Source organism: Erinaceus europaeus, chromosome 8 (genome assembly GCF_950295315.1).
Source record: "Erinaceus europaeus chromosome 8, mEriEur2.1, whole genome shotgun sequence".
NCBI classification, from domain to species: Eukaryota; Metazoa; Chordata; class Mammalia; order Eulipotyphla; family Erinaceidae; genus Erinaceus; species Erinaceus europaeus.
In genome coordinates, this window is record NC_080169.1 from 70,667,496 (window position 1) to 70,689,748 (window position 22,253).

The window sequence follows — 22,253 nt, forward strand, 5'->3', positions numbered from 1 at the left end:
GAACATGGGAGTGCATATATCCCTTTGAATTAGTGATATTATCTCTTTGGATAAATGCCTAGGAGTGGGATTACTGGGTCCATCTGTATTGGCTTAAGAATTCTCCATACTGTTCTTCATAATGGTTGTACTATTTTGCATTCCCACCAGCAGTGTATATAAGAGATCTTTTTTCTCCACATCGTTTCCAACATTTATATTCTCCTGTTTTGTTGATGAAGGCCATTCTTACAGGTGTGAGGTGGTATCTCAGTGTGGTTTTAATTTGTATTTCTCTGGTGATGAGTGAATTAGAGCATTTTTACATATGCTTATGGGTCATGCGTATCTTTCCTTTGGAGAACTATCTATGCATGTCCTCTGCCTACTTTTTTATTGGGTTGTTCTTTTTCTTTTTGTTGAGATGAATGAGTTCTATATAGATGTTTGACATCAAGTGTCTGTCTGAAGTATGATATGCGAATATGTTTTCCCATTTGCTGGATTTCCTGTTTATATATATATATTTTTTCCTCCTCCAGGGTTATTGCTGGGCTCGGTGCCTGCACCATGAATCCACCGCTCCTGGAGGCCATTTTTTCCCCCCTTTTGTTGCCCTTGTTGTAGCTTCGTTGTGGTTATTATTATTGCCCTTGTTGACGCAGTTCGTTGTTGGATAGGACAGAGAGAAATGGAGAGAGGAGGGGAAGACAGAGAAGGGGAGAGAAAGATAGACACCTGCAGACCTGCCTCACCACCTGTGAAGCGACTCCCCTGCAGGTGGGGAGCCGGGGGCTCGAACTGGGATCCTTACGCCGGTCCCTGCGCTTTGCGCCACATGCGCTTAACCCACTGCGCCACCGCCTGACCCCCTCCTGTTTATCTTTATGGAGTTTTCTTTTGATGTATGGAAGCATTTTAATTTGATATAGTCCCACTTGTCCAATCTTTCGTTTCCTTTGCCCATGGTGAAGTCTCCAAATATCTTTAGTGTTAATGTCATGAAATGTTTCACCAATATATTCTATGTATTTTATACTTTCAGGTCTGATATTCAGATCTTTGATCCATTTTGAGCTAATTTTGGTATATGGTGTTAATTGATGGTCTAGTTTTATTTTTCTACATGTGGCTGTCCAATTATGCCAACATCATTTGTTAGAGACTTTCTTTTCCCCAATGGACAGATTTGGCCCCTTTGCCATATGTGAGGTATCTGCATATGTATGGATTGAGTTCTGGGCTCCCTATCCTATTCCATTGATCCATATGATCATTTTTGGTCCAGTACCACACTATTTTGATTACTACTGCTTTGTAGTATAACCTAAAGTCAGGTATTGTGATGCCTCCATTTTTCTACTTTTTCCTTAGGAGTGTTTTTGCTATTCATGGTTTTTTACAGTTCCACACAAATTTTTGAATGATCTGTTCAATTTCCAATATATCATTGGAATTTAAATAGGGATTGCATTGAATCTATAGATTGCTTTTGGTAAAACTGCCATTTTAATGATATTTATTCTCCCAATCCGTGAAGAGGGGATGTTCTCCCATTACTTTGTGTCATCCTCTATTTCTCTTAACAGTGTCTTATAGTTTTCTTTAAAAAGGTCCTTTACATCCTTTGTTAGATTTATTCCTAGATATTTGATCTTCTGGGGTTCAATTGTAAATAGTATTGCTTCCTTCAGTTTCATTTCTTCTGACCTATCGTTTGCATAAAGAAATGCCACGGATTTATGGGTATTGATCTTATAGCCTGCTACTTTACTGAATTTATTGATTATTTCCAGTATTTTTTTGGCAGAATTACTAGGGTCTTCTAGGTATATCAACATATCATCTGTGAATAATGAAAGTTTAACTTCATCCTTTCCAATTTGTATTCCTTTGATATCTCTTTCTTGTCTGATTGCTATGGCAGGAATTTCTAGGACTATGTTGAATAAAAATGGTGAGAGTGGGCAACCTTGTCTAGTTCCTGATTTTAGGGGAAAAGCTTTCAATTTTTCCCCATTGACTATGACGTTAACTGTGGGTTTATTATATGTGACCTTTATTATGTTAAGGAATTTTCCTTCCACTCCCAGTTTCTTGAGGGCCTTTATCATAAAATGGATGTTGTACCTTGTCAAATGGTTTTTCTGCACTGATTGATAGAATCATGTGATTTTTAGCTTTCCTTTTGTTGATATAGTGGATTATGTTTATTGACTTACAGATATTAAACCATCCCTGTTTCCTAGGGATGAATCCCACTTGATCTTGGTGGATCATTTTCTTAATATATTGTTGTATTTGGTTAGCACGATTTTGCTGAGGATCTTTGTATCGATATTTATCAGGGACATAGGTCTATAGTTTTCTTTTTTGGTGAGGTCCTTTCCTGCTTTGATGATCAGGTTGATGTTAGCCTCATAAAATGCATTTGGGAGTGTTCCCTCTCCTTGTATTTTCTAGAAGAGTTTGAGGAGGATGGGTGTTAGTTCTTTGAATGTTTTGTAAAATTCACCAGTATAGCCATCAGGACCTGGGCTTTTGTTCTTGGGTGGGCTTTTGATTACTATTTCAATTTCTTTACTAGTGATTGGCCTGTTAAATTTATCTACTTCCTCTTGTGTCAAGGTGGGTATGACTCTAGGAATGTGTCTGTTTCTTCTAAGTTGTCAAAATTGGTTCCATACAGGTGTCCATAATATTCTTACATAATCTTTTGAATTTCTACCTCATCTGCTGTAATATCTCCTCTTTCATTTTTGAGTGATTTTACCATAGCATTTTCTCTTGGTGAGTGTAGCTAGTGACTTACTATCTTATTTATTCTTTCAAAGAACCAACTCTTGGTTTCATTAATCTTCTAATGGTCTTCTTGTTTTCTATTTTGTTGATTTCTGCTCTGGTTTTAACTATTTCATATCTCCTGCTGACTGTTGGTTCTTTTTGTTGCTCTGCTACTAGTTGATTGAGATGGGTTGTTAGATGGTTTTCTAGTGATTTATTAATGTGGGCCTGTATTGCTATGAACTTCCCTCTCAGCACTGCTTTTGCTGCTTCCCATAGGGCCTGGTAACTGGTTTCTTCATTTACATTGGTAGCAAGATAATTCTTAATTTCTTTTTTGATCTCTTCAGTGACCCATTTATTGTTCAGCAGCATATTGTCTAGTCCCCAGGCTTTGGGGGAGATTTCCTTTTTTGGTTGATTTCTAGTTTCATGCCTTCATGGTCTGAGAGGATGCCTTTTATAATTTTAATATTTAAAATTATAAAATATCTGTTTAGACTGTCTTTGTGGCCCAACATATGGTCAATCCTTGTAAATGTACCATGTGTACTTGAGAAGAATGTGTATGCATCACTTTTGGGATGGAAAGTTCTGTGTATATCTATTAGGTCCATTTCATTTATGGTTTCATTTAAGTTTGCTATTTCTCTATTGATTTTTTTTTGTCCAGATGTTCTCTCTCTTGCTGTGAGTGGTGTGTTGAAATCTCCTACTATTATTGTGTTGCTATCAATGTCTCCCTTGAATTCAGTAAGTGTTTTATATATTTGGGTGCTCCAAAGTTGGGGGAATATATATTAATGATGGTTATAGCTTCTTGTTGAATTGAAACTTTAACCATTATGTAATGTCCTTCTCTATCTTTGATTACTTTCTTTGCCTGAAAGTCTATTTTATCAGAAAATAGGATAGCTGTCCCTGCCCTTTTTTGTGAGTTATTAGCTTGAAACATCTCGCTCCAACCTCTTATATTCAGTTTCTGTTTTTCTTTTCTTTGGATGTGTGTTTCCTGAAGACATTTAATGGATGAATCCTGTTCTTTAATCCTTTTATCTACTCGGAATCTTTTGACAGGTGAATTTAGACCATTCACATTTAAGGTAATTATTGATATATGTGGTTTACTTATGTCCATTATAATTTTTGTTTTAAGTTTATTTTAAATTGTTGGATCTTTGCCCATTTGTTTCTATCTAAGCTATTGTGTGGATGAGTTTCTGTAGTGAATTCCTCACTAATTTTTCTTGTGTTCTCTGCAAATCTCTGTTCCGTTTTATTTTGTGGTTACCCTGTGTGTAATAACTAGCATTGTGTATCTTTAAAAAGTCTTTTTTAAGTTGATCTTGATTAACAAACATTTGATAAGGTTTCTTTGTCTTTTAATTCCCTCCCCTATTTGCTTGTTGTTCTTTCCTATTTTATTGTGTTTTTGTTTCTAGTCTACTGCTGTTCACCTCACTGAGAACGTGTGTTCCTATGTTTTCTCCTCTCCTATAAGACTGTGTTCAGTATTTCTTGTAAGGTGGGGCTGATTGTGGCAAATTCCTTTAGGTTTTGAGTATTTGGGAATACCTTTATTTCTCTCTCATACTTGAAGGATAATTTTTCAGGATACAAAATTTGTGGTTGAAATTCCCTCTCCTTCAGTGTCTTGAATATGTCATTCCACTCTCTCCTCTAGGGTTTGTAAAGAAAAGTCTGATGAAAGCCTGATATTTCTCCCTCTATATGTAACTTCTTTCCCTAGCAGCCTGAGAATTTTCTCGTTGTCATTGAGTTTTAATAATTTTACAGTAATGTGCCTTGGTGTTGATTGTTTTGGATTTGTGAACCTGGGTGATCGATCTGCCTCCACAATAGGTATATTCTGAGGATTGCCTAGGTGAGGGAAATTTTCATCTAAAATTTCTCTGCAAATTACCTCTGGACCTTTGACCCAGTCTACTTCCTCAGGTATCCCTATAACTTGTATATTCAACCTTTTTATGAAGTCTGCAATTTGACAGAGATTAGCTTCATTCTTTCTAAACCTTTCCTCTCCCTCATCTTTGAATTGAAAGGGTGGGCTAATTGTGTCTTCTAGATTGGAAATTCTTCCTTTTGCATGTGTGAGTCTATTACCTAAGCTTTCTACCTGAGATTGAACTGCACTAAAGATGCCTTTCAGTCCTTGAAGTTCTGTTTGAAATTGTTCCTCCATGCTGTTTAACTGCTTAGTGATCTCTGCTTTGAGTTCTTCTTTCACACTTTGTAGCTTCTTATCAAATTCCAAAGAAAAATGCTCTTTCAACTCTTGCTTATATTCTTGTAAAGTTCTCATAAGATTTCTATAGTCTGTCTCTGATAGACTCTCTGAATCTGGAATTTCTTGGATTTTGTCTGATTTACTTTTCTCTTTTTGATGTTACATGCTATTTAACTTTCTGCCTTTTTGCTTTCACATGTATAGTGTTGGTATGTTGGCCAGCAGGCGGTTGTGGTCTTTGCTTTCCACTTATTTGAATCTGCAGTGATGGGTGGGGGTAGGGGTATTTTGGGCTACCTTATGGACTGAGTTTTGTCTTTGTCTTAAACTCAGACTGAGAAAAAACAAAAGTGAACAGAACCCCAAGTCAAAGACTGAGAGGTTTTAAGCTCCAATTTCTTTTCTTCAGGGGAGTCTGCTAACTGTGTTACTGCCTGAGATGGCACTGTGCTGAGTGCCATCAACCCAGCAATCTCATTTCAACTGACCATGTCTTCCAACCCACTCCCATTTCCCCCAACCATGTGCACTGGCACCCACCTGAGGCTGTGGATTTTTTTCAGCTGTAGATTATGTGTTCAATTTGGCCTCTTGTGCTTAATAGTTGTATCAGGGAAAGTAAAGGTCTGATTGCAGATACTCCATAAACCACACCTCCCGGAAGTCCCTTCAAGAGTTTTCTACCATCCTTCCTTTTCCCTTTCTAGATATAAATTCCAATTTCATTTTCTAAAAGTTTAGTATATCATTGTTTTCTTCTCTTATTTTCTGCGCACACACCTTTTTAAAGCATTTCTTGGTAGTATTATCATAAAAAAAAAAGGTATAAGGACTACTGAACCAACATACCAGCTGAATTCTTTTAATCCTTTGAAGCTGAAGCAAAATTGTGACTCAGTGCCATTATCTATAGGTGTACAAGTAGTCCAATGCTCCCCTAAATTTGTGTACTTCCTGCTACTTAGATTTTATAATGGTGTCTGACTCAGTTTTTCTTCTGCTAAACCTTAACTGAATCTTGCATATTACTTGTCAAATGTCCAGATATAGAAGAGATTCCCCTTACTTAACCTCCATTTTCCCATGTCACTGACATAATTTTGACAGACTTTGTCTAATTTTTGGTATAATTAGGAGGGAGTGTAAAAGCAAATTAGAATTGAATGTTAGATATTCTTGAATTTAAATGTCCATTATCCAACCAGGTTTTTCATTGGTAATCTTACTTCAGGCTTTTAATGTTGATTGGTTAATTTACTCTTCTTTCCCTTTCTTCCACTTCTTCACATTCATTCATTCATTTATTCATTCATTCATTTATTCATCCATTCATTTATTTGTGTGTAGTACTTTCTGTCAGGTTTTGGAGATACAATAACTACTAAGAGAAGTATTTCCAGAATGCACAGGCTAGGGAAAAGTGATACACTACAAGAAAATCTCAAGTTTTTAGTATAACATTTTTTTTTCCTTCAGGGTTATTGCTGAAGTTTGGTGCCTGCACTACAAATTCACTGTTCATTGAGGGCATCTTTTTCCATTTTATTGGATAGGACAGAGAGAAATTGAGAGGTGAGGGGAAGATAGAAAGGGAGAGAGAAAGATAGACACCTGCAGATCTGCTTCACCATTTGTGAGGCAAAGCCCTTGCAGGTGGGGAACCAGGGCCTCGAACCAACATCCTTGCATGGTATCCTTGGGATTAGTACTATGTGAGCTTAACCTGGTGTGCCACCACCCAACCCACTTAGTGTAACATTAAAAAAAAATTTTTTTTACTTATTTGTTCCATTTTGTTGCCCTTTTTTTTAATTGTTGTAGTTATTATTGTTGTTATTCATGTCATTGTTGGATAGGACAGAGAGAAATCTGGAGAAGAGAGGAAGACAGAAATTGAGAGAAGAGAGGAAGACAGAAAGAGGAAGAAAGAAAGAGGGAGAGAAAGATAGATAGACACCTGCAGACCTGCTTCACCACTTGTGAAGCGATTCCCCTGCAGGTGGGTAGCCGGGGGTTCAAACGGGGATCCTTATGCCGGTCCTTGCGCTTTGTGCCATGTGCACTTAACCCTATTTTACAGTGTCTTTTCATAGGTTACTACTACTATTATTGGTGTTTTCTATATCCTTTTTGTTAAAAAAGGGAAGGTTTATGTAGGTCAAGAATTTGTACAATGTCCTTTCCTTTACTATTTCCTTTAGATTTTTTTTTTCAATTTTCCTTTGATCTTCCTTATGCAAAGAGATTTATCACTGATGGAAAAGCAGATATGTATAATTTTTAGCTTAATTTTTATGTGGCACATATATATTTGCCACTAGGATTACTGTGGAGCTCCTTATCTGCATGGCTCCACTGTTCTCAGTGGTTTATTTAAAAAAAAAAAACATAGTAGAAGGTGAGTAAACAGAGCTGGAAATAGAGAACGATAGAAAGGGATATGAGAGAAGAAAGACACCACAGCACTGCTCCACTGCTTGTAAAACTTTGTTTGTGTGGTAGATAATCTAAGAACATGGTTTGAGAGAATGCATCATAAGCTCTTCTAGTCTTTCTTTTGTTGATTTGGTTGAAGTGGGTATTATTGTCTTTTGTGGACATACTTTTCTCAGATTGTAAGTGCTTGAGAATAAGTACTGTTTCACACACCTATGTGTTTCATCTTAATTACAATCAGTTTACGACCTTGTATGTGGTTAAGGATTTGGTGATGTTTTTCAATGGATTGATGGTGATAGGTTCCTTCCCGAAATGACTGTTTTTTCAAATTTCTTCACTGGAAATGTTTTTTTTAATTTAAAAACATGGAAATGAGTTCAGAAAATGATTGCCATAGGATAAATTAATAGGGAATGTACTTTATGCAGGACTAGGAATCAAACATAGGGCCTGGTGCATGCACAATACCACTTAATCACTACTCTAGCACAGTATATATGTATCTCAAATTTCCACCCATGGAGTTCCATCTACTTTTGTCTTTGGTGTTCTCTTCAGAGGACTGGATGCTGAACCTCATACATAGAAGGCATACTGAGTCTTCTCCTAAATTTTAAACATTTTTTTAAAAATATAAATCAATGAACCTGTCTTTTTTTTTTTTCTTTTTTTTCTTTCTATAAGTTGGGACTTCTTGCAATAGAGATTTCACTGCTTACATTCCACTTATTTGAGAGAGAGAGAGCGAGAGAGAGATTAATTTAAATGAGGAGAGAGAGACTTCAGAATCAGAGTTGCTCCTGGTGCTGTGGCACTCTTGTGTGCTTGTGCTGCTGGGACTTAGTTCTAAGTCCTGTGCACAGGTGACCTACCTGATGAACTATTCTTATAATGCCTTAAATTTTGCTTTTAAACCATAGTTGTTATAGAAACCCTTCCTTAACCCCCAACCCAATACTCATAAATCCTTACATCCCATGCCTTTTATTGCCCATTTGATGGGTTTATCAAGGGAATGGATTTTTATGCCAAGTCTAGTTGGATTTAAATTTTTTTCCAAGTGCCATATATATATTTTTTTCCACAAAGGAAAACATCATGCTTTCGCTGAGAAACAGAGATTTGGAGGGAACTCCTAGTGTTTGAGTTCTCAACTCTATTCCCATCTTTCCTTGTCTTTTCTCTTTCTTTCTTTCTTTCTTTTTATAAAATGAAAACACTGACAAGACTGCTGGTCCCAGTTTGGGGTGCCAGATGTCGCGCTAGTTTCGCGGGTGGGAAAGAGACGACCAGGGACTCATGGCTGAGCTGGAACACAGTTCAGTCTTTATTGATGAGGAATGCAGTGCAAGCTAGCTACCTCTAATCACAATCCTGTCCTATATATCTCCTGAGGTGGAAGTGTCAGGTCAGAAGAGGATATACGTAGGATAGGGGATGGGGAGAAGGAAAAAGCACGGGAACCAGTGAGATTAAACCAGTGCCCTGCAGGCAGGGCGGTTCTTAGGTAACAGTGGTTATGTAAATAGACCGCAATGTCAAGCAATGCAACAGAAGGGGTCTTAGAAGCCGAATTTAGAAGCAGACCAACACAAGAGGGGTACAATTCCTGCCACCAGGACTCCATATCCCATTCCCTCTCCTGATAGCTTTCCTATTCTTTTTAAAAAAAATTTAGTTTATAAAAAGGAAACACTGACAGAAACCATAGGATAAGAGGGGTACAACTCCACACAATTCCCATGACCAGAGCTCCATATCCCATCCCCTCCCCTGATAGTTTTCCTATACTTTATTCCTTTGGGAGTATGGACCCAGGATCATTATGGGGTGCAGAAGGTGGAAGGTCTGGCTTCTGTAATTGCTTCCCCACTGAACATGATTTTGGCAGGCTGATCCATACTCCCAGCCTGTCTGTCTTTTTCCCTAGTCGGGTGGGGATCTGGGGAAATGGGGCTCCAGGACGCATGGTGGGGCCATCTAACCAGGGAAGTCAGTTTAGCATTATGGTAGCATCTGGAACCTGGTGGCTGAAAAAGACTTAAAATAGAAAGCAGAGCAAATTGTTGACTAATCATGAACCTAAAGGCAAGAATATTGCGGATGGAGATTTGGGGTCTTCATTTTGGAAAAAGCTATTAGGTCTATTTTAGGTATATTCCAGGGGACTCATGACCCAACTAGTTTTTGCCTGCACCTGACATCTAATATGCAGGTGACCTATGCTATTGTCTGAGGGGATGGTATCATTGTTGGAAAAAGGACCAGAAAGCTGGATCAGGGAAGAGAGTAGCTCCCAAATATGGGTAAAGTATGTAAGTATTGTTAACTCTAAACCCCATCAGTCTGATCTGGGGCCCATATTCAGCTCAGGAGCCTATGTAACCCTGCATCTCTGTAGGTCTGAACTCAAATTCTGTGGTCCCATCTAGGAACATTCCAGGCTGCGCCAATTTCAGGACCCATCATCCTCGGGTGATAGGAAGAGTATGCTGTTCAACCTCCCTTCAGAGAATGGAACATTCCCTCCCATTGTTGATTCCCACTGAGGGCCAGGTCTGATAGGGGGTCACAGAGGGGTCCACTTTCTCTGTCTTTTTAAAAAATCTTTTCTTGAGATAAAAAGAGAGGCAGAGAGAAAGAAGAAGCACCTTCTCTACCATCTGTGATGCCCTTCATAGTGCTCACATGTGGTACTGGAATTCTAGCCAAGAGCTTGCACATAGTAGGACATGGTCTTTGTCAGCTGAGCTGTCTTAGATCCTGAAGTCTGTTATATTTACTGATAGTTTTGACGTTTTCATTGTTTGCTTCTTCTTCCCAGTGGTTTATGATTCCTCTTTAAAGTCAATTCCTTCTTGTTGCAATAATCTCTTTTAAAACTATAAATATATACACATTAATTATGTATAATAGAAGGTAGCTTTACAGTGACAGATTCTTACAGTTTTGTTCATGTTAAAACATTTTTATTTCCTTTATTATTTATTTATTTTGCCAGAGCACTGCTCAGCTCTGGCTTATGGTAGTGTGGAGGATTGAACCTGGGACTTCGGAGACTCAAGTGAGAGTCTCTTTGCACAACAATTATTCTAACATTTTTATTTCCTTCATGCCTATATTTCATTTATTATAATAGCCAAATGGAAAGGAAAATAATATTTATTTAAGACTTGGCATAGTCCAGAAGATGGTTTGTGGATAAAATGTTGAGCCCTAAAACATGAGGTCTTGAATTCAATCACTGGTGATGCATGTGCCAAAATGCTTTGGTTATTTCCCCCTTCTCAGAAGTAAATAAATCCTTAAACAACATTAAAAAAAAAAACAGCAAATTTCCATTACCTTTTATCTCTTCTTCTTTTCATTCTCCTCCATGTGACCTTCCTTACTAGTGCAGACAGTGGTGGGTATGACTTCAGTTGGCCATATGCAAGAGTACAAGTAACTAATAGACCTTGCTGGGAATTTACAACATAGCCTTTTCTCTTTTCTACTGGGTTTGGTCATAGAGTCATATGAATTGCTGTAGCTTTGGTGAGTAATCTCCACTGTGTGGAGACTAAGAATGGCTTAAACCCAGACAGCTGAGAGATGGATGTTTTAAGCTGTATATTAAGTCAATGCTGAAGCCATATACCCTACACTATTCAGTTCAATGAGGCATTAAGTGCCTTTGTGCATAAACTAATGTGGTAGATTTTTTTATCCTTATAACTGAATTCTGACAATTTAATACATTTTTAAATGCAAATTCCACATTAAAGCTTTAATTCCATAAAAATATTTGCACACATACCCAACGATATATGTCAAATAAGTTCATGAGACACCATGCAATATGTAAAATTGGGAAGCATATTAAATGCTCACTGGTAATTTCTTTCGGAATAGAAACAATCATTTAAGTATTAAGGAGTCTGTAAATGAATACTGGCAGAGAAGGCTCACCAAAATCATTGTTAAATAGAAAATATACGTTTCCTGAAAACATCATTTTCTTTTAAAAAGTCACAAGAAACCTGTGTAATAGATTCCCACAAATATTAAAAGCTTGCTGTGAAAAATTGAGAAGGCTACAGAGATAGTTGCAAACAAATTTTCTTTTGGAATGAAGTTGAAATGGAGAACTTTACTTTGTATATGGCATATTTTTCATGTTTTCAATGCTGAGACTATACTTATATATTATTTAATAATCAAAAGTATAAAACACTAAAAGTTAAGTGTACATATCCACAATTATTCTTACATATAAACTAGAACCTCTCAGATCACGTGTCAAAGGAAAGTAAAAAATTTTCACGAGTCCAGAGCTTTTCTATTTAGTTAAAGTTCACTTTCTCTAACCAGCTGCTTGCTTCCTGACTTCCTGGCATTTTTTTTTCATCAACTTCTTTTTTTTTAATATTTATTTTACTTATTTATTCCCTTTTGTTGCCCTTGTTGTTCTATTGTTGTAGTTATTATTGTTGTTGTCATTGTTGGATAGGACAGAGAGAAGTGGAGAGAGGAGGGGAAGACAGAGAGGAGGAGAGGAAGATAGACACCTGCAGACCTGCTTCACCGCCTGTGAAGTGACTCCCCTGCAGGTGGGGAGCCGGGGTTCGAACCGGGATCCTTATGCCGGTCCTTGTGCTTTGCGCCACCTGCGCTTAACCCGCTGCGCTACAGCCCGACTCCCTTTCATCAACTTCTAACCATGGGAATCTAGTATGTTTTCAGTGCTATTTCAGTCTGCAGGTACAAGTTTTTTTCTTACGACTGAAAATATCCACTGATTTTCAGTCTGTTCTCTCCCAAGACTCTAGATTCATCATCTTTTCTGTATCTGCTAACTGTACTTTAAGAATTTGCCTAGTAGAAATGTGATTGTCTCTAGTTTTTCAAATGTGTTTATCATAGCCTCCTTCTGCATGGCCATTTTCATTTTCTTAAGCATTCAATGAAATGGAATCTTGGATATTTAAAAATATTCAAACAGCAGTAAAAAAAAATAAAACTACACATTAAAAGTATATTACTTTGTCAGTTCTCTAAATATGAGATTCTTATAAGAAATGTACATGTCATTTTCTTATACAGTGTTAGAAGTATAATGCAATTAGATTAAAACTTTATTTGCTTTGAAAATTATAATAGATAGCTTTTGAATGTTTATTATCATTTATGCATGGACTGTTTTTCTTGTTCCTTCTAATAATTTCAAGAGATAGGCATTCTTATTCTTATTTTATTTATGGAAGTGTATAGAGATGGGAGTATAGGAAAGTTGAAGAACATGTCCAGTGTCACAAATCTATTGTGTGTCTGAGTTAGGATTTGAATTTGAGTCTAATTTAACTCTAGAATGTATCATCTTAGCCACTAATGTCTCATGGTTCATCTTTAGCACCAAACATAGCTCACAATGTGAAACATTTTTCTTAAAAAATAATATGAATATTCTCATGGATAGAGGGATTCATTGATAATTCTTTATTTTTATTTTTTTAATCTGTGTCCCTACCCCTACCCCCTATAAAAGAGCTTAAAATCTACCCTTTCCCCCCAGGATAACTCTTCAGTAAATACTTTGCTATAATAATACTTAGTGGAGAGCTCAGTGGTAATTTGTATAAAATTGTCATTTAATATGAAACTCTGAATTAAAAATACTTTTATTTTAATAGCATCTTTACACATTTGAGAAAGACTTGCAAGTTATTAGCTGCTCTGTCAACAGTGAAAAAACTCTGCTTGGTAAGTTGGACTCTTTCATTGCTATATGTCAAGGACTAAATCTCATATTTTAAAAGGTTCCAAGTGTACTAGGGAGATAGCATAGTGGTTATGCAAAATATTTTCATGCCTGAGGTTCTTAGCTTCCAGGTTAATCTCTAGACCCATCATTAACCATAGCTGAACAGTACTATATAAAATAAAATTCCAAAGTGTTACATTTTTATAATATTGTATTATTCTGTAACATGTTTTTCTGCTAAGAGATGTTCTTTAGGAAGTTGATTTGAAGCAGAACCTATAAAGTCTACCACAAAAGAATGCTTTGTATTCTTCTTTTTTCACCCATTACTAGATCTTTTGAGTCACTTCTTACTTCAAGTATAAAGTGGTAAACTTGAATGTGTCACTGCAAGAATCATTAGCTAATGCTTCATATTTTCTTTTTCTATTAGCTGCAAGTTTAGTTCAATCTACTAAAGAAGGGAAGAAGAGTGAACTTCAGCCAGGTAATAAAATTATAATTTTTCTGTGTATTGATGAATGAAGATTTATTGGGCTACTAAATCAAATTTTAAGCACCTCTACAAATAACCTTTTTGTTTTTTTAAATTTATTTTTTATTTAAGAAAGGATAAATGAACAAAACTATAGGGTAGAAGGGGTACAACTTCACACAATTCCCACCACCCAATCTCCATATCCCATCCCCTCCCCTGATAGCTTCCCCACTCTCTATCCCTCTGGGAGCATGGACCCAGGGTCATTGTGGGTTGCAGAAGGTGGAAGGTCTGGCTTCTGTAATTGCTTCCCCGCTGAACATGGACATTGACTGGTCGGTCCATACTCCCAGTCTGCCTCTCTCTTTCCCTATTAGGGTGGGTCTCTGGGGAAGCGGAGCTCCAGGACACATTGGTGGGGTCTTCAGTCCAGGGAAGCCTGGCCAGCATCCTGATGGCAATCTGGAACCTGGTGGCTGAAAAGAGAGTTAACATACAAAGCCAAACAAATTGTTGAGCAATCATGGACCCAAAGGTTGGAATAGTGGAGAGGAAGTGTTAGGGGGGTACTCACTGCAAACTCTAGTGTACTTCTGCTTTCAGGTATATATTTTGCACTAGTTTATGGATACATGTGAACATAGGCTCTCTCTCACAGAACCTGGTGTATATCTAGGTTTTGGGACTTTGTTAGAAAGTGATCCACCTGGGATGGAATTAGAGAATGCTATGAAAGGAAAGGTCTCACCCGAGTAATGAAGCTGAGGGGTTGTCATTCCACACCTGAAGTCTCTGGACACAGTCTGAGCTGAAGCATGTTGAGGTGGCAATCGTTGCATTGATTAGGTTACGATCGGCTGATGCAATATTATTTGATATGGATTGGGAGAGGCATGCGGGAAAGTGGGCCCTATCCTAAGGTTCCAGGATTGGGAGAAATATAGGCTCTATAGTGGAGATGTGAGGTTCCTTATCTTAGGGTTCAAAAAGACAATGGATACTTACTGTTATCATCACTATTTGGTAATTGGGTTAACTTTGAAAAGTCCTTTTGTTAGGGTTTGCTGTATAGTACCCAGTATCTTGTAAATAGCTGTACAAATAACCTTTTTGATGAATGAAAAGACAATTGTCATATCAGACCAGAAAAATAAATTTTGAAAATTATTTTCAAGTAAAACTAGAAGCACAGAAAATATTGTAACTGAATAGCAAAAGAATTTAAAGGCAGTTAGCACTTGTTGACTCAATAGACACTGAGAACCTACTTTTTAAAAATTTCTTCATTGGGGGATTAATGGTCTACAGTCAACGCAAAATACTGTGTGTCTGTAACATTTCTTAGTTTTCCACATAACAATTCAACCCCCACTAGGTCCTCCTCTGCCATCGTGATCCGGGGTCTGAGCCCCCTCCCCAACACCCCCTGAGTCTTTTACATTGGTGCAATATACCAACTCCAGTCCAAGTTCTGCTTTGTGTTTTCCTTTCTGAGAACCTATTTTTGTGGTTGGAAACCAGTATAGAGATTAAGAAAAGGTTGGCATTTCTCGAACAATACTTTCTTTGGTATGGTAGTATAAGTCAGTTCTACTAATTTTCCAAGGCTCATAGTATAATCTATATGATGCCCGCCCCCAATATTCTGTATGTCCCTTTTATCTAGATCTTAACAAATACGGAGTACCCGCTGTAGGTCAGTCACCATGCATGGCATTGGAGGTGCAATGGTCTGCCAGAGAGATGTGGTGATTGTCCTCATGGAGAATTATTAGATATTTGAGGTGATCTGTGGGACTTGAGTCCTATCTTCAAAGAGGGGCAGCAAGCACAGTGAGGTCAGTTTTTCAATCCACCAAGAGACATGTGAATTTACATATAAGCACACGTTTATTTATTTAGTCTGTGCTGACTTTTTCAGATAGAAAGAAAAATGGAGAGACAGAGAGAAATGTACCACAGCACTGAAGCTTCTTCTAGTGTGATGGGGACTGAGCTGGAATCTAGGTCACTTGCATGACAAGGCAGATACACTGTCCAGGTGACATATTTTACCACCCCCCAAAATTTATTTTTTAAATGTTGGATTGTGGCCCAGAGGTGGCTCATCCAGTTAAGCGCACATGTTACCATGTGCAGGGACCTCTGGTTTAAGCCCCTAATCACCTGTATGGGGGGAGCTTCATGAGCTTGAAACAGTGCTGCAGACAGATGTCTGTCTTTTCCTCTCCCTCTCTACCTCTTCCTCTCCTTTCAATTTCTCTGTCATATCAAAAAGAAAGAAAAGGGGAGAGACAGAGTGAGAGAGACAGAGACAGAGAAAGGGGGGTAGTCACTGGGAGTGGTGGGTGAGTTTGTTATGCAGGGACTGAGCACTAGCAATAACCTTGATGGCAATAAATAAATAGATTAAATAAATGATCAAAAAATGATCTTTTTTTGTCAAAGAAAATTCTCCTTGGGCAGTGATAACCACCTGAATCAGCTCCAGCCTCTGGACTACCACTTTTTCAATTCCTGCAGTGTTTTCCAGTTCTATTTGACTCTGAAACTCCTTTTTTTAGTTTAGCTCCCACTTAGATGTGTCCTCCTGTATGTGATGGGAAAATACCTGTACATACTTTCCACATAAGGCCTATGAGGCTGCCCTTGGCTCCCATAGAGCCAGCTGAGAATGTCAAGGGAACCACTGCTGAGTCTGGAGGGGATTATTTAGAGACATTTTCTGGAATGCCAGCATGGGTGGTAATGATAGAAAAAAGGCTTTCCTTGAAAAAAAAAAAAAAGGAATAAAGGCTTTCCCTAAAGCCTCATTGTTTTATTCATCCTTACTTGTGTTCTTGTCATTTTAAACCAAGAGCCGTAGCAAATCCCTTCCTTTTCCTGTGCCAGGTCCTCTTCGTACAAGTTTCTGCTTAACTGCAATATTCACTTCAGAGGTTATGGAACTGAACTAGTTTAAATGAAACAGGCTGTGACATGTTTATGTTCTGACCCTAAAGCATGGGGTTTGGTAAAACCAGGCTATGACCCTGAGCTGCTGCCTAATAAATCCCTTTATTCTTTAAAAAAATTTTTTTATTATCTTTATTTATTGGATAGAGAGAGCCAGAAATCTAGAAGGAAGGGGGAGATAGAAAGGGAGAGAGACTCCTCCTCTCTGTCTTCCCCTCTTCTCTCCATTTCTCTCTGTCCTATCCAACAATGACAACAACAATAATAACTACAACAATAAAACAACAAGGGCAACAAAAGGGAATAAATAAATAAAATAAATATTTTTAAAAAATAAAAAAAAAGAAAGGGAGAGAGACAGAGAGACACCTGCAGACCTGCTTCACCACTTGTGAAGATTTCCCCCTGCAGGTGGAGACTGGGTCCTTGTGCATTGTAATAATGTGTGTACTCAATTAGTTGTGCCACCACCTGGCCCCCTTAAAGGATTTTTGTTGTTGTTGTTGTTGTTAATCTGAGAACTGTTCAACTCTGGTTTATGGTGGTGCAAAGGCTTGAACCTGAGACTTTGGAGCCTCAGGGATAAGAGTCTCTTTGCATAACCATTATGCTATCTACCCCTGCCCTAAATCCCTTTATTCAAGAAAAAAAAAAACCTAGTTGTTGGTGTTCCTCCAGACCACTAGGCTGGGTGTCTCCATGGCCCTTGGATTAGCATTCTGCATCTCTCAGTTCACTGTTCTTCCTTCTACCTTCTAACAACAACAAGGGTAACAAAAATGGGAGAGATGGCCTCCAGGAGCAATGGATTTGTAGTGTAGGCATCGAGCTCCAGCGATAACCCTGGAGGCAATATATATATTTAGTATTGATAGTTATATTAGATAGCTCATGCTTAATATCTTTGCAGCTCACCTTTTAGATCAGCCACAGCAGAGAGAACCAGCTCTGAAAAGTGTAATTTGATTTGCCACCCTTAAGAGACACTTACTGTTAACCCAAAGCCCTTGGGAAATATGATTGGAAAGGATGCCTAGTAGTGTAACTCATGCTAACTGGGGTAAGGAGCTGAAGGGTAAACGCTCTTCCTTTCCACCTCTAGTATGGCTAATTCTGTGCAGCTTAAGACACAGGTTGGCCACTAATTTGAGAATGGTTCCGAATATACATACTGGCATGCTCTACTTATTTATTTATTTATTTATTTATTTATTTATTTATTTATTTTAAAAAGGAGACATTAACAAAACCATAGGATAGGAGGGGTACAACTCCACACAATTCCCACCACCAGAACTCCATATCAAATCCCCTCCCCTGATAGCTTTCCCATTCTTTCTCCCTCTGGGAGCATGGACCCAAGGTCATTGTGGGTTGCAGCAGGTGGAAGGTCTGTCTTCCCTGCTGAACATGGGCGTTGACTGGTCGATCCATATTCCCAGTCTGCCTCTCTCTTTCCCTAGTAGGGTGGGTCTCTGGATAAGTGGAGCTTCAGGACACTGGTGGGGTTGTCTGTTTAGGCAAGTCTGGTCAGCATCCTGCTTGCATCTGGAACCTGGTGGCTGAAAAGAGAGTTAAGATACAAAGCCAAGCAAATTGTTGAACAATTATGGACCTACAGGCTGGAATAGTGCAGATGAAGTGTTGGGGGGTACTCACTGCTGGCTATTGTGTACTTTTGCTTTCAGGTATATATTTAGGCATGCTCTTTTTTAAAAGAAACTTTATTTTTTATTTTTTCCTTTTGTTGCCCTTGTTGTTTATCATTGTTGTTATTGTTATTGCTGTTGATGTTGGATAAGACAGAGAGAAATAGAGGAAGGGAAGACAGAGGGGAGAGAAAGATAGACACCTGCAGACCTGCTTCACTGCCTGTGAAGGGAAACCCCTGCAGGTGGGGAGCTGGGGGCTCGAACCGGGATTTTTAGGCCGGTCCTTGCGCTTTGTGCCATGTGCGCTTAACCTGCTGCACCACCGCATGGCTCCCCGGCATGCTCTTTGCTGTTCTGCACTTTATAATTTGCCATGCCAGCTCCTCATGGCTAATATCATCCTGCCACTCAGATCCTGATAACTTTATTAATGAGTTTCTCCATAAGTAAAGCCTAAAACAAGCTTTTTAAAAATTATAAGTGAGGTGGCTCTGTAATGCAATGGATAGCACATTAGACTTCTAGTGACAAAAATTATTAGTGATTTAATATTGGTTTACAAAATTATAAGATAACAGAGGTATAATTCCACACCATGACCACTACCAGAGTTCTGTGTCTACTCTGGAAATTGTGTTAGTTCTGCTAGTCACAGATATGGGTTGACTATTATTTATATAACTATCTATATTTATATATATATATGTATGTGCCCACTATTTCTATGATTTTGCCTTCTCTTCCTTCTTTTTACACCTAGTACTTCTGAGTGTGTCCCCCCGGCCTCCCTCTCTCCAGGTTCTGATGGAATTGGAGTTCAAAGCCCTCTGGTCATCTTCCCCTACATAACATTTATTCCTCTGGGAGTATGGACCAAAATTCTTTATGGGGTGCAGAAGGTGGGAGTTCTGGCTTCTGTAATTGCTTCTCCACTGGACATTGGTGTTGGCAGGTCGATCCATATCCCCAGCCTATTTATATCTTTCTCTAGAGGGGTAGGGCTGTAGAGAGGTGAAATCATAGTAGCTTCTGCAACTTGGTGGCTGAAAGGTGGTAAGATGTAAAGCAGGACAAAAAATTTAATAAGCATGAATCAAAAAGTAGGAATACAGCAGGTGGGAATAGGGATTTTAAGATAAAAAGAAGCTAGGAAGTCTATCTTAAGTATGTTCCTAGGGACCCATGACTTTGGTAATTTTTGTTGGAGCTTGATAGCTAACATGAAGGCATTCTAAAAATATTGTCTGGGAAGATGGTGTTAAGAGTTGAGAATAGGACTAGAAAGCTGGATCAGGGCAGAGAGTAGCTACTAAACTTGAAGAAAATATATAAATACTATTAACTGTTAACCATGTCCCCAAATAACTTCCCCATGTCCCCAAATAACTGAATAACTTCCGAGTCCCTGTCAGTTTGAGCTTATAGTCCATGGTCATGGCTGGGAACATTCTAGGCTGCATTCATTTCAAGACCAGTTTTTCTGGAGTTAACTCTCCCTTCGGAGAGTGGGGCAGTCCTTACCATTGTTAGTTCATAGTGAGGGTACATTCTTGAAGAAGCCCCTAAGAGGGCTTATAATAAATAACGTTTGAAAGTTGGAAGTGACCAGTGATGGTGGACTAAGGCAAACTTTTGAGTATCATTAGTTTGGAGGGTGTTCCTAGGAAAATCTAGCAGTGGAATGCTTAAACAGAGGTGTGACTTGATATTGACAGATGGATTGAACAGGAATAAGAGAATAAAAAGAGCTTAGGGTTGGCTTACTTTTCTTGTCAGAGGACTCTCATGCAAAGGTCTCTCCCTTTGACTTGAATTTGACTTGGAGCATGCCAAATTTGTAATACCTGCTAGATGTCTAGTAGAAATGTGAGCTAGGAGTTTGGATAGTCATCAGAAGTTGAGGTGAGGCATTGGGGCTAGAGATAAACATTTGGGAATCATTTGTATATAGAAAGTGTTGCTTCTCATAGGACAGAGTCATTTTGTTCAGTAAAGATTTCAGAAATGATACAAATAACCAGGGAGATATCTCAATGGTAGAGTACAGGACATGAATGCATGAGGCCCCAGGTTCCATCCCTGACACTGTATATGCCAGAGCTAAACAGTGCTCAGATCTCTCATCTCGTTTTCTCTCACAAAATAAATAAATATGAAAAAAAACACAGAATGGATATAACTAGAAAACAATACAGGAGCCTCTATCTTATATGCCATCTCCTTTGAAAAGTATTTTGGAAAAAAATTATTTTGTCTATTCATAAATGACCTTAAAATATATTTCATTATAAATATATATATATATATATATAGTTTGCTTTAAGATGTCCTTTATACTGTTTTTAATACTCCATTGCCTAAAAAGGAGATTTTTTCCCCCCACTTCAAATGAGATGAATTGTAACATCTTTTCAGATGAACAAGATAGAGTTCTCTATAAGATAAGCAGATCTCTTATCTCTTATCAGATCTGCTTATCTCTTATAAGATAAGCAGATCTTCAAAACTAGGCTTTACTAGATTTGTCCCCATTTGCCACTGTTTCATAGTATGTCCCTTTACCTGCATCAGATCAGGTTCTTTTGCCTTGTTCTTTGTCCTCCCCATAGCATGAATGTCCCTGTTCTTTCATTCATTCATTCATTCATTCATTCATTCATATTTATTTATTTTTGCCACCTGGGTTACTCAGTGCCAGCACTATGAACCCACTGTTCCTGGTGGCTTTTTGTTTTTCCATTTTACTGGATAAGACAGAGAGAAATTGAGAGAGGAGGGGTAGATAGAAAGGGGGCGTTGGGTTGTAGTGCACCAGGTTTAGCTTAGAGATTTAATCTTGAGGCTGAGGGAATCATTGGTCTAAATTTGGGTATTTGGCAACCCCATTCTGGCCCATGTCTAGGGATTTCCTACTAGTTACTATCTTTTTTGACATTTACACAAATACGGCAAAAAGGAAGTAAGTGGGTCTTTATCAGTGCAGCTCCACCACTTCCAAGGGAAGCAAAACCTCTGTGCTACTAATAGATGGATTCTGTGAACCATGATATGTTCATGTATCAGAAATATCTTTATATTTTCATGCACAAATAACACATACCGTTGTGCTGCATAACTGAGAGCTGTACTGAGTTGTGTTTGTTTAGACATAGATGCTTAAAGAATCTGTGACGCTATGCCACAAATAGCTGAGAAGTGGGCAGGAACTTGTTTCTCAAGCCATGCACAGGGATTCTCTTTTATAAGGCTTTCTGTAGTTATATTGGGTTTTAGCAAATGTCAAGTCTTAAAACATATGATGTAAACCAATGTTACCTCAATTAAAAAAAAAGAAATTAAAGACAACAAATTTAGAAACAGGGGCTAGAAAATGACTCTCCTGGTAGAGTGTATATTTTGTCATGCACAAAAACCCAGGCTCAAGTCCCTGGCCACCATATGTGAGGACTATATTAGAGGGAAGTGTCACAAATGTTAGGGTTGTGCTGTGGTGTCTCTTCTCTTTCTTCTTCTTCTCTCTCCCTCTCTCCCTTCCCTTACTGCCTATCACCTTCTATCTGGAAAAAAACATAAAACATAAATATATCAGTAAAAATCCATAAACAAACAAACAAAAATTCACCAAGAGTGGTAGAATTACATGGGCATGGAGTCCCCAGCAAAAGCATAGTGGAGGGATATATCTAGATAGCTAGATGCCTTTGTTTATATGTATATTAACATGGTAGGAAATATCCCCAAACTTTTAAGTTTTGTTTTGTGAGTGTTATCTCATATTAATAAAAAAAAAATCAAGTTAACTTAAATTTGGAATCTATTCCCAAACAAACGATCTCATCGCATATCTGCTACCTGTAGCTGAAGCCTATTCCTATGCTACTGGGGGTCCTCTTCTGTGCAGGGATGGGTCTTTCTGTTCCCCACACAATTTCAGAAGCACATAGTGCTGGTGGGTAAGTAACAGTGTTTATCAAG

General features: G+C 38.2%; 1 protein-coding gene across 2 annotated transcripts in view; it reads left to right on the plus strand.

Moving 5' to 3' along the window:
* Positions 1–22,253, plus strand: part of GSAP (gamma-secretase activating protein) — a 128,734-nt gene that overhangs the window by 17,961 nt on the left and 88,520 nt on the right. For both annotated transcript variants that reach the window (XM_007530798.3, XM_060196356.1), the window contains exons 4-5: positions 13,123–13,192; positions 13,627–13,680. In XM_007530798.3, coding sequence (XP_007530860.1) covers positions 13,123–13,192; positions 13,627–13,680 — 124 coding nt within the window. The remainder of the gene's footprint in view (positions 1–13,122; positions 13,193–13,626; positions 13,681–22,253) is intronic.